This window comes from Aythya fuligula, chromosome Z (assembly GCF_009819795.1).
Source record: "Aythya fuligula isolate bAytFul2 chromosome Z, bAytFul2.pri, whole genome shotgun sequence".
In the NCBI taxonomy this organism is placed as follows: domain Eukaryota; kingdom Metazoa; phylum Chordata; class Aves; order Anseriformes; family Anatidae; genus Aythya; species Aythya fuligula.
Genome location: NC_045593.1, coordinates 78954737 through 78968428, shown reverse-complemented (window position 1 = coordinate 78968428; position 13692 = coordinate 78954737). Strand labels below are relative to the sequence as shown.

The 13692-nt window shown below is 36.2% G+C and overlaps 1 protein-coding gene across 1 annotated transcript in view; it reads left to right on the top strand.

The window, feature by feature from the left end:
• The window catches only part of EDIL3 (EGF like repeats and discoidin domains 3), a 275384-nt gene that overhangs the window by 140071 nt on the left and 121621 nt on the right, over positions 1-13692 (top strand). Inside the window, exon 4 of the mRNA XM_032206563.1 lies at positions 2638-2766. Within this exon, the coding sequence (XP_032062454.1) occupies positions 2638-2766 (129 nt within the window). The remainder of the gene's footprint in view (positions 1-2637; positions 2767-13692) is intronic.

The window sequence follows — 13692 nt, the reverse complement described above, 5'->3', positions numbered from 1 at the left end:
GCATTCAATATATTGTTATTTAAAAGCCCAAGGAAGTTAGGTGTGATTTCTCATCATTTGGCAGCAGTGCCTAGATCGTATGTACCATTTTTAGTTTTTAAGATGGCATTATTGCTGGACTCCGACCCAGATTGTCCAAAACACTCAAGCCTTTATAATTTTGCATCAGGGATTTCGTAGAATCAAGTTTTAAAAAAAAAAAAAAAAAAAAGTATGCTTGAAGGCTCATATAGTTTAAATGCCCTAATGTCCTGAGGATCTGGAATATCAGACTATGGTCCTGTGGAGAACAAGGAGAAAAAAGTTGTTGCAGGCTTTGTTAAGTTGCACTCATTCATCCTTTTAGAATGCAGATAAGCCTAACCCATGTCCTTTTTAGAAAATGTATGTTAATTAGTGAAAATTAGATGATTATTGTTTACTGCTTTTGGTGCATTTAATTAGTATGTTTCATTGCTCTCAAAATAATTTTGAACTACCAGTTTCTGTGAACAACAAAAAAAGCCCTCAACATTTAGATTACAAATATTACTATTATATTTCTATAAACAAGTGGCAACCATAATTACTCAAAAATATGCATGTTGCTTTGTGCGGGTGTTAGGGAGGTCAGTCTTAAAGCATCGTAGAAGACTAAGATCAGTTAGAAATACTGATCTGCACCAGTACATTTATGGCTGTGCTGCTCAAATGGACTGATCTGAGAAAAAACAAAACTTTAAAAAAAGAAAAAAAAGTATGCTGAATGCTGAGCATGTGCTTAACAAGCCATATGGAGATAGCAGCAAGCAAAATGAGAAAATAATTGTTAAAAGATTTATTGCTCTTGGAAGATTAAAGATCCACATGGATAGAAGTAATTAACATATGGGGCTACCTGCAGGTACTCCCCAAATCACAGCACTGTGATCAAGGCTTGAAAAAACACATAGTCCATATTCACTGGGAGACAAAAAGCAATTTTTTTTTCCCCTCTATTATGGAGGAGAAATAACATGAACAGAATTTGTAACAATAGAAAGCCACGAATCTTCTTTGACCTCTCAATGAACTGATATATGTCATGTGGAATTAAATATGTAGTGTACCACTACATTTAAAGTGTAATGGAGAATATGAATGGGAAAAGACAAACAAGGCAAGGAAGAGTCTCTCTTCCTTTTTGTCTTCATGATTTTTGCCTTTTGTTACTACTAAGTGCACTAGACTTATACAGATTCATGTGTTTAATTGATTGGGTTCAGTGAGACATACATATCCCATTTTTAATCATGTGTATAAGTGTAACTTCTACAGGATTGTGTCCTGGGTTAGGCTAAAGACATAAGTTATAACAGAAATATGTACATGGATAGTTTCTCATACTGCTGTAACTACACGGGCAATTATAATTGTGGAATGTGTTCTGACATGCTTGTAATTCTGTTAATTTTATCTTCTGCAAATTAATATTTTCTCAGAGAGTGTAGTTTTCACTGATGAGACATGCTGAATGAATGCTGTTGCTGTGAATGTCTGTCAAACCTTGCGCTTAATAAAAAAACCTATGCGCTTACATAAACTAATAGTCAGAGCCTGACAAACACTAAACTTGTGGTCTTTTTAAGTTTATATCATTCAATTCCCAGTGCTGATTGTCAGTAAATTATGCTGTGGAAAAAGTTATTTTCTGTTTTTTTATTATTATTATTGTTTATTTTAAGTGGATAAATAATTATGACATTGCATTTCAATAAATGAAAATTTACACCTTTCTGGGTACATAGCAAAGGTCACAAACAATATACTTTATACTGAGTTCACAAATCTTTTCACATAGAAACTTGCATATGAGGTTTTCCAACCAAGAATTGCCAGTTCTTTAAAGTGAGATTGGAAAACAAAATCATCAAAATGATAAAGCGTTTTTTCTGGTAGGAGGTATGTTACAGATAACATTAGTAAGATAATAAGATGGAACACATTTAACACCTGTTGTTAACAAAATAATTTGTAGACCTAAAGGCATATATAGTCATTGCAAACATAACAAATCAGATCTCACTGATGAGATGTTATGTAACCTAACACACAGTTAGTTGGAAAAAAATATAAATTTACTCACAGGAACAAAGCAGTTTAAAGTGGATTTGCTAAAAAGGCTCTCAATGGAAAGAACAGTTGGTTTAGTAGCCTTACTGCTGACCCAGATAGTTACATATTCATATAGTCACACAAAGCCATAGCAAAGATCTCATACTACTAACTTGACATGCAGTGATTACTCAGGGATATTGTACATGTCACTCTATACATGATAGGCACATTTGATTAATACATATTGCCACAGTGGTATAAAAGTTAGAATCCCTGTTATCTTTAATAGCAGAGGAAGATTTACCTTCTCTGTCTCCTGTCTTCTGTTACATTAAAAAATAATGTTGTGATTAATGAGTAGTGACATGCTTCATATTATTTCTTGTTCATAAAAATCTGTGCTGGCAAGTTATCTGAACTAAGTGAAGGGTATATTTTAGTGGGTTAGTGGAATATGAAGATCTACATAAGGGATTTTATTTCTTTAATGAGCATAAAATTGTGATGGTTTTTCATTATATATTTCTCTTTTTTTTTTTTTTTTTTTTTCCTATCTCTTAGGACCCTGCCTTCCTAATCCATGTCATAATGGTGGGATGTGTGAAATTAGTGAAGCATACCGAGGCGACACATTCATAGGATATGTTTGTAAATGTCCAGAAGGGTTTAATGGGATTCACTGCCAGCACAGTAAGTTTCACGTGATAACTTCTATGTATTTGTGGATAGAAGACTTTTTATTAGCATGCAATTTTGAGGATTAACATCAGATCTGATTTTCTGAAATCTTTGGCCTTTGTTTTGTGAACAAGCTAATACCATTGAATAGTTTTACTACCTTCAGAAAATTACTTCACTTCCAACTTACTGGACACAACAACATCTAATTTGCTATGCATATTGAAGACATGGTAAGGTAACTGAATTTACCATTAAATTAATGGAAGGTAGTATTGCAAACAGTAGGGATATCTCTTTCTGTTGGAATTGTTTTTGTGGCTTTCTTTTGGTTAATGATAGAAAAAAGTGGAAGGGATTGAAAGAAATTGAAAAGAAATTTGTATATAAATATGTCTTCTAGGTCTCTACTTGTGCATTAAAATTATGAAAAAGTGCTTTGAGTTATCCAAGCCCTAAATCCAAGGGCAGAAGTTCAAAACTTAAACAGTATTTATATTTAGTCATGTTTTAAATACAATATCTGGATGCCTTTTTATTCCTCATAATTTACTTGAAGAGTTTGTCCTAGTTTAAGATTAGATTAGGAACAGGGGGATGATATCTGTTAAAGTGTGTCATTATAAAAATGATAAGTACTAATGTAAAAAACAAACAAACAAACAAAAAAAAACCTTCAGATTTTAATATTGACTCCTTGGGGGAACACGTAGTAAGATCTACACCTCACTAATAAATTTTTTTAAGAATATCTATTTTATTTTATTGTGCTTAAACTGGAAATTACAGGACCATCTTTCCATGTTTCTCCAGTTAATGTCATCAGACGTTCTGAACGGTCAAAAACAATTAATGGATTACACATTTATTTGCAAGTCTGATCATGTTCTAACTTATAATCTGCATTATCCATTGAAGTTTGGTTTTTGTTTTGTTGTGTATTTTGTTGTTTGTTTTGTTGTGTGTGTGTGTGTGTGTTTTTTCCCACACGTAAAACTCATTTAGAACAAGTGCTTGCCTATGGAGAAACTTAGATGCCAAGTTTGTGTTTTATTTTGTGCTGTAAAGCACATAATAGTCCTCAAAAAATCATGTTATTGATGCATTTGGAAGCCTAGGAAACTAGGCTAGGAAATTATCCCTAGGAAAATAGGAATCTAGTTTCATTTGCAGTTAAAAGACAAATGCATTCATCTAAATCAGAGTGAATAAGCACTGAATCCAGTCTACGTTAAGTAAGTGTTCCATTTAGATACTTGTCTACAGTTTGAAGTGTTAAGGAACCAGTACAGTCCAGCCAAAGTAACAGCTTATGTTCATTATATCCCCAAAGAAAAGTGTGTCCAAAGACCAGAGTATGGATATTCAATTCCATTAACTTTGGCCACACTCCCTCTTATTTTATTATGTAGGTACCATAGGACCATCCAGACGACAACTCAGATGCATGAATTCAAATTAGTCCCACTAGTTTAATCTTGTTAAATTATGCCTACCTCATCCACCTATAAGAAAATGTTGGATATTATCCACTCCTTTGGAAACTTTTCCATCTAGCCCTGATTCTGGGCATCTAGTGGAACTGACTACCAGTAGAAATCATAGTGAATTTGTTTTTATAGTCATATCATTAGAACAGTCATTCAAGGTAGGGGATTGAGTTCGTAGTGTAATAATGAAGGCAAACGATAGTCATTGCCTGCCTTTAAACTGTATAGCCAGGAGTTGAGGACTCTTGAGACTAGAAGAGCAGACAAGTTTATGTCTGACTGTAACTCAGAGGTTATACCAGCTTGAAGGTTGAACATAGGCTAAATTGTGAGTGCAGTACCTTGTGGTTCCCTACCTTTGGCATTTGCATGTATTTTATGTGAGTCTGTCATCTAAGTGGAACAAAAGTCTTTGGAAAGTGGCAAGATGGGAAGTTGTATCTCTGTTCTTGTGACTGCTCTTATAAAAGGTAGAGCCAGACAGCTTCTGTGTGCCATTGATGCCTAGCAGCATGAAGAAACATCATCATTATGTTCTCAGGCACACTCCTTCATAAAACCAGACACATAGTCCACACACGATACACAATACTTCTGCTATCATTAGATGTCAAAGGTGTTAGGATGCAATGAAGTAAATAACACCATGAATTTTCAGCAAGTAAAATGCATGCTTAACGTGCTGTCTAGAAAGGATCATACCATTCCTTTGACTTCCATTGATGAATCCTACATAACTCTTTAATATGATATCTCTTTAGCTTAATTCAGAAAGTTCCTTTTATGCAACTTCCCCTGTTTCATAAAGTTTAGCAATTCAATTCTGAATTCACTGTAAACCAAGTAAGAAGTGTCAAAATAATTCCGTCATGAAAAGGTAAATTAAAATAACTTCACTGCAAGACAGGTATCTTCATATAAACTGTTCAGATTTCCAGGAATTGTGTTATACTCTCTTGTGCATTTTTTTTTCTTTTTTTTTTTTTTTGACTTCTTTCATGTGTAATATTCTGCTGCTAAATCAATTAAGGTAAGCGATTGATTTTGCAATCACGATATGTTCCCAAGGCTGGCATTTTGTCATTCTTATCAACAAACATCCTGTCAATATTTCTGAGATCCCTCAACCTTTTACCCGAGTAAATAATTAATATGTAAATTATAAAAGAGATCATTAACAACTTCACTGATTGCATATCCTAGATTTATTTCAAAATTGGTATTAATTGGCACTGGTAGTCTGAAAAGATTCTAACTCTGCAGTGGCAAAAATGTGAAAATATATCTGCTAGTAGAAGTTTCCCATTTCAGGGCTCATAAAATCACCTATGTCTGGATAGGAAAGACTACCTTAGGTAGAAACCTGGGGAGACTTTTGTGGTGATGTCCATGAAGATGCTTATGCATGGCAATCTGGCTTTCAAATCTGTTGTTGACAGTATCTAGTGACAAGGAGAGAGGAGTTTGGAAAAACTAGCTTAAGGCAATTCTACCTATGGTCTTTGTACACTGATGAAGCTCTTCCAGAGAATAACTTAGAACACTTAACTTCCTGAAAATTTCATAAACTTACATTCAGCAATAGGAGGGTGTATTCTGTTGGTGTGATCAAATCATTTTTATCTTCAGGATCATTTTAAATGGGTTTATGTGGCAAGGCTTTGGTAGTGGGGTGGCTGCAAGGATGGCCTCTGTGAGCAGAGCCCAGCAGCTGCTGCATGTCAGAAAGGAGCCAGCTCCAGCTGCTCCACGAGGGACCTGATGCTGGACAGAGCTGAGCCATGAGTGATGCTGGTTGGGCCTCTGGGAGAGCAGAAGAAAGGGGAAAAAAACTGCTGTGGAGCAGCATCTGAGAGAGAGAGAGGAGCAACAAGCAGCCCTGCATCCCCCAGGTGAGTGCAGCAGGAGGGCAGGAGGTGCTGCAGGCAGGCAGCAGCAGTTCCCCTGCAGGCTGTGCAGGGAGAGGCCCCTGGTGGAGCAGGCTGTCCCCCTGCAGCCCATGGGTCCCACATGGAGCAGATCTCCACGCTGCAGCCCCCCCATGGGTGGAGGAGCCCCCGGTGGAGCAGGTGGATGTGGCCTGGAGGAGGCTGCGGCCCATGGAGAGCCCCCACAGGAGCAGGCCCCGGGCCGGAGCTGCAGCCCGTGGAGAGGAGCCCACGCAGGAGCAGGGGGTCTGGGAGGAGCTGCCGCCCACCCGTGGGGGACCCTTGCTGGAGCAGTTTGCTCCTGGGGGATGGATGGACCCCGGGAGACGGAGCCATGTGGGAGCAGTTCCTGAAGAGCTGCTGCCTGTGGGCAGCCCCCGCAGGCTCAGTTCAGGAAGGAATTCCACGTTCCTTCCCAAAGGCAGAAAAGGGTGGATGAAGTTTGCTTTTAGTTCTTAGTGCTCTAGTCTGTTAGCAATATGCAATACATTGCATTAATCTCCCTTATGCTGAGTCTGCTTTACCTGCGATGGTAAATGGTGAGTGATCTCTCTGTCCATAACTCAGCCCTTGAGCCCTCTTACATCATACTTCTCTTCCAGTTCTTTTTAGGAAGGGGAGTGAGAGAGTGGTGTGGTGGAGTTTAGCTAACCATCAGTACAAAAATGCCACATTGTGTAAATACAGTTTAACTTTTGATTAATCCTGAAGTGGTCAGGCAGTTGGACTTGGTGATCTCTGTAGGTCCCTTGCAAATGAATTATTCTATTCTATTCTATTCTATTCTATTCTATTCTATTCTATTCTATTCTATTCTATTCTATTCTATTCTATTCATTTTTTTCTACATGGCCTTCTCCTTCATTAGAAAGAAGCATGTAATCATTTGATGAATTATAATTCCCCTTTTTAAACCATGGATTTCAAGAAAGTCAATCTTGATTGATCTTTCCACTTTTTTATTGAAAAAGGCCTGAAGAAGTACTACTATTCATGAACCAGCATCCATTGTTAAATCATTGTCAATTTCACTAATCATTCTTCAGCATGACAGATGAAAATGCTGGACAAATAGCTCCTGTTCAGATAATTAATGCCTTCATCTACATATAGAGGGATTATATTTTCACCCACTAAAGCTGACTAAAAGTACAGTTCTGCAGAACAAGTCAAAATCCATGGAAATACCCTGGAGACATGGGATGGCTGGATTTTCCACAAAAGAAAACGAAAATCCATAAACTGGGACATATAGATATTATGCATTATTGTGATTATCAGATAAAGACTGCCTGCTGAAAGAAATATGAAACTCAGGGTTTATCAACAATATATGTCAAAGTGTGGATTTCTGGCTGGCACTCAACTAACTGAAATGACAGAAGGATCCAAGAAGAAAAAAAATCAAATTGGAAACAAGAAAGAGTTCAGATTTAAGGTTTTGGTTTTTAAGTGATTTTATATTCCGAGCATCGTTAACACTGCCAGACATAACTAAATGCCTTGCACTCCAAGAGGATTAAGGCTTATTAAACAGATACATTTGATAATGTAAGCAATGTCTTCCTAGTGTTTTTCCAGCATTCTCTGCTTTCTACCTCCACAGCATGGAAGGTCTGTGGCATTTCGAGCCGCCATATTAATGTATTGAAAAACTGCATGAATGGGAGGCCACGTGGCGGAGCATCAGCTCACATTTTAATAGTATGTTGAGTTATCATCTGAACTACAAGTAGGGTAATGATAGTGGCTTATACATGCAGGACTGGAACTGGAACAGCCAATCTCCATGAATTTCTGACCTAGTCGAGACGATGCATAAACTGAAGCTTCAGCAGCAAATTCAAATCCAGGAACTATTACATCTACTAGGAACTAATATATGTGAGGAAGATGTGGCATGGATTTTGTTACAATGAGCAAGCACTCCAGCTAAACCATTTCCAGCTGCAATTTGGTGGTAGAGCAGTCCAGAAACCATTCTCCACAGGAGGTTTGTATGCAGTTATCCTGCTTTGGAGGCTAAAACCAAGAGCGTCTCACACAGATGCAGTTTATTCTAAGCCTGCAGGCCCCTGAGCCATGTGGACAAATTTAATGTACTAGGGTATATGCAGATACACCGAGCCAGATGTTCACCCCATGATTCTGGTGATGAACACTCACTATGGCTTCTCCTGCAATGTAAGTTTAGGCTTAGGGAGTTCTAAATGTAAACCAGGTGTTTCTTTTTAATTTGTGTTGGTGTATTAGGTCTGTCTGGAATGTTAACTTTCCCTGCAGCAGCCCATACAGTGCTCTTCTCTGCACTTGTAGCTAGAACAGCAGTGGTATCACACCAGTGTTTTGTCTGCTGCTGAGCAGTGCTGGCACAGCATCAGGACTCTCTCTAACCCTCCTAGGGGGTGGGCAAAAAAATGAGAAAAGAAACATCACCAAGGCAGCTGACCTAAACCAACCAAAGGGATATTCTATACCATGTGGTGTCACACTCAGCAATAAAGGTGGAAAAAAGAAGAAGAGGAGAGGGGTGGGCTCGCATTGTGAAAACGTCAGTCTTCCTTCTGAACACCAGCTACGTGTGTTGAGGCCCTGCTTCAAGGATGTGGTCAAGCATCGCTCATTTGTGGGAAGTAGAGAGTAATTTCTTTCCTCTGCACTTCCACATAGCCTTTATTTGTTTTGGTTTGGTTTGGTTATACCCTTTTTTTCCCCTTTCCCCCTCCCTTTCCCCTTTCTTTTTTTTTTTTCCTCTTTAGTTAAATTGCCTAGTTAATAATAATCTTTCCTTAATTATTATTATTATTATTTTTTTTTTCCCTTTAATTAAATTATCCTTATCTCAAACTGTGAGCTGTTCTTTACTTTACTTCTTCCCCTCCTCATCTAAGGACGGGGGGTGAGAGAGCAGTTGTAGTGTTTAGCTGCCTAGCATTGTAAAACCACCACAGTTGGTTGTTTTAGTTGTTGTTGCAATTAGCTATTTGTATAGTTTTAACAATTATATTAATATTAAATTATATAAAGTAGTAATAATAAGCTATAAAGTATAGTAATAGCAAGTTACCTGTAGATGTCCTAGGGAACAGATTCATATAAGCATTATTTACCTGAATTCTGAAAACTATTCCTGTGTCTAATTAATTGCTCAGATAATAAATGAAAAAGGGCAGACAGACTGTTACTTATTTGCTTAATTAAAATGTAAAAGAAAACAAGTAGTTTGAAAGATGTCTATTAGAGATCACCAGTAAAGAAGAAAAAAAGCCAATAGTCAATATATTTATTACAGTCCGAAGAAAAGTCAATCAAACATTATTCCTAAAATGGAAACCATAATGGGGCAAAATGTGGAACATAATAAAGGCATAACCACCAGGTGGAGGAGCAGCAATGAAGCAGATGTTTGTCACAGTTATAGAAGTCCAGGAAAACTTCTGTCTGAATCTGCCCGGAAAAGCAAATGCTATTAATTGAAGTTCAAATTGATGAGGTTGTCAACTGAGACCAGAGGAAGATTTGATGATGCATCTTCTTACAATAAATTTGTGGTGAGACTGAACAAGAGTGACAATAATTTGGGGGCTGTTGGAACTTGGGGCTTTGTTTTGCTTTAAATCCAAATAAATATATTTGTTTGGATAGCTTACTTAGTCACCTAATACTTGGAAGGAAATAGGTCAACACTTCACAGAAAGTCTCAGGACACGCCCACCATGAAAAGAGGGCATAATTTGTCCCTGTAAGGATTTTAGTTTATTCTGTAATAGCTAGAGATTGGCTTAAAATCTCAGCTAGGAAGTATAATATCCTCTCCGATTTTGTTTAATTCCTGTTATTTTTGGTTACACTGCATTGCTTATTCTTCTTGTTTGTACAAACTTGTAATATCTTTTCTTATTCTTGTTAAATATCTGACCTCAACAATTGCCTGATGCATTGAGTTCATCGTCTAATTACATAGTATATTGAAAAAAAATCCCTTTTCAATTTCAAATTTCATGTCTTTCAGCATCTTAAACTGTCTCTTTCTTTGTGCATTATATGACTAGAAGAAAAGAAGCTTCTTAGTGCTTTCTGTATGCCACTTAGTATTTTGCATACATTTGTCATGTTTCCATCTCACTCTTTCCTGTACAAACAGTTTAAATTGTTTCCTTTTCTTTTTCACATGAGAGCTTTTCCAAGACTTTTAATGGTTTCTCAGTGACTTCCTCAAATCTTTGTTGTGTGGTATATTTTACTGGGACAGTGACCCGTACTGAAGACAAATCTGCACCACTTATTTGGTAGAAGATCCTTACACTGCTTTCTATATTCTTTATGCAGCATTTTGTTGGATGTTTCTTTTTATTTTTTCCAGAGCTGGATGTTGAGCTGAGGCTTTTATTAAGTGTCCTACTTTGATGTCTAAGTTTCTTTTATAAGATGTCATGGTGGGAGGAAAGAAGATCTTCCCGATTGCTTTTGGATTTTATAGGATATTGAACAGAGGGGTGGGTTTCTTATGACCTCTAGACTAACTAAACTGTGCAATACAATACAAATGATTGGTATTTAAAAAAAAATAAAAAGTGTGCTTTATATTATAAGTCACTTCAACTGTCAATAGCCATTATAGGCATCTTTTGTAGGAGGGTAAATATCTCTTCCCTTCATTACTGTCTTTCTTAAGGATCAGTAGTATTAGTTTACCATGGAAAGAAATTAATGCTCCAAAAATATATGCATTGCTGTTTGACTGCTGAAGGAATTTAATTTGTTCATGTTCTGCTTTAAAAAGATAGCATATGAAAAATATTTTGCACATTCCTCTTTATATTTGAATTAATAATGAATACTGAATTTAAAATGAACTCTTTTAATTCAATAACAGAATTGTAATGTCAACTTTACACATCCCCTCTTAACATAAAAGGTATAATATGCTTTTTCAGAATGAGAATAACTGTTTATATTCCTGAATGCACTACAGAAAATATTAGCAATGAGTTTTGCTAACACTGCATGGAAACACATTTAACACATTTCCTTTTAGATGTTTCCTTTTAGACTGCTCTTTTGAAAGCAGTATGTAAGTGGTCTTATGTGGTTTGGAAATGAGAATGTGGAGGAGCGTATTATGTTTATATAAGCTGTTATAGTCCTTTTGTAACAGAGAAGCATTACATCAAAATGGAGAGTAGTTTGAAGAATTCTAGGAAGCTCTTCAGTAGCAGAAAGCAAACTGGACACTGTGATTAATCTGGCCTCTTCTACTCCTACTTTTGTACTTTTTTTTCTAAAGCTATCATACCTGTGTTTGGAGTTTAGTATTTCTTAAATGTCTCATGCTTAAACAGATTTCATATAAAGGCATGATTGTGCACTCATCATTTGAAATAGAATTTACTTCAACAGAAATTTTTCTTGAATAAGAGTAAAAGTGAATCTGGTATCTCTAGATATGTTATGCTCAGGCCTTATGATTTACTACTGCATTAATCCATGCAATAAATACTGTATAAATATTTTCAGTTTTCTTCAAGTTTATGCATTCAAACAAACAAACAAACAAACAAAAAGCTGTTATCTAGGGCCTCAGTGTCATTTTATTATTTTGTGGTGTTCTTTCTGGGTTCCCTTTCACACGTACAAAAAAAAACACGTTCATTTCTGTTGTTACACAAAGTGCTACAGAAGTTGTCTCCACTGGAGAAGGTCATGTTGTAGTAGATAAACTCTATTCCTTCCTTCCATTTTCAGAACTTAAGTGGAGAAAATCTGCATTTTTAACCATTCACTTTTCATATTTCCAACATTCAGTAGGCTGGTAGGCAGCTTTCCAGAAGTGTGACCGTTGTCCAAGTCCATTTTGTTCGGTCTTTGTCTTCTTCGTGGGAATGCTCAAAATGTTATCTTGCAAGTATTTGGCATAGTAAGACTATACGAAGGAAAACATATTTAAATGGAAAAATAGTGATTAGAAAAGCTAAACACAACTTGTTTGTTAGTGTGGTCTTATAAATAGCCTTACCACTACTAATTAATTTCAGTGATTGCAAGTTCTTACCTTCATGTTTGTCAGTTTGTCAAGTAGTATACTTTGTGAATAAGCCTGCTTACCATCTGTTGGTACGACCCTATCTTTCTAAGTGTGAGAGAATGGTTATTATTGAGAGCAATATCCATGGCTTTCTGCACAGTCATAAGCCCTTTTCTGAAGGCTTTGAACATGTGTTCTTTGATGCAGCCTTGAAATGCTAAGTGACTTATAACACTGGGCTGTTCCCAAACTGTCATTTTCACAATTTTTCTCCAAGAAACTGCATCAAGATTAAGCTCTTAAAACAGGGTGTTAACCATATTATTACATCTATAGAGAATTATTATTGTAAAATATATCTGCAACTCTGATCTGTTAAATTATGCAGATGAAAGACAACAAGTTACAGAAGGTCAGAGGAAAAACACAAGAAACCTGCAGCTGAGCATATTGTTTGTCCTCTGTTCCTTCTCCCCACTTTTTATGCCCATTTAGGTAGGCAGAGGAAATTATAAGACAATTTCAGTGACTGACGTTTTAGGATCAACACAGCTATGCTTAGAGCTTTAAAGGGGGGATTGAAGATTCGTTACAGAGGTATCAGGACGTTTATGTGAGGAAGATAATGGAGATAAATGAAATCTTGAAGTGAAATCTCATGATTTAATGAGACAAAACTTACCATTTAGAATTTTGTTACACAGTGGCACAGTCTGACCCATCTGTGTAGGAAGAAGCTGTTAAAAAAAATAAAAAAAATAAAAAAATAATGTTTTATCATTTAAATGTTTCTCTTGGTTTGTTATTATTTTTTTTTATTGTTCTCCTGCTGTAAGAACTACTGTTCTGAACCATCTGTGTGTGTGGGTGTATCAAGGATGCAGAATGAAAATATTGTATATGTGTTATGAACTCTTGCTGGCATATGTCTGTGCAGTTCCTTATGTAGAATGTTAGTATTTCCATTGTTCATTGAACTAGTTGAAAATTATATGACTGACTTTAATGTTTGGCACTTGAACAATTCCCATGGCTCTTCAAAGGATATTGCTAGAAATTAAAAATAAGACAAAAAAAAAAAAAAAAAAAAAAAAAAAAAAGGACCTAGTCCTCAGGTCATAGTCCTCCACAGACCAAATGAACAGTTTGAAGAAGGCAAAGAGCACTATCTACTTTTTTGAAGTTTTAAGTAGTACTTACTCATGTGAATACACTTTTGAGGTCAGTGAGTTTATTTGTAAGTAAGTGATATACAGAGGGAAAGAAGGATATAGTCAAGCCCATTACCTGTGTGTTCAAAACTTGAAAAAAACAAAAACCAAAAAAAAAAAAAAAAAAAAAAAAAGAGAAAAAAACACAGTACTTGGACTTGAAGTGCAATAAAATGAGAATATTCTAATAGTATATACTATTTTGCATTACAAATGTATTCCCTTTGTATTCATAAGATATCTGAAGCAAAACTAATGGTGCCATCACATTAGCATATGAATAC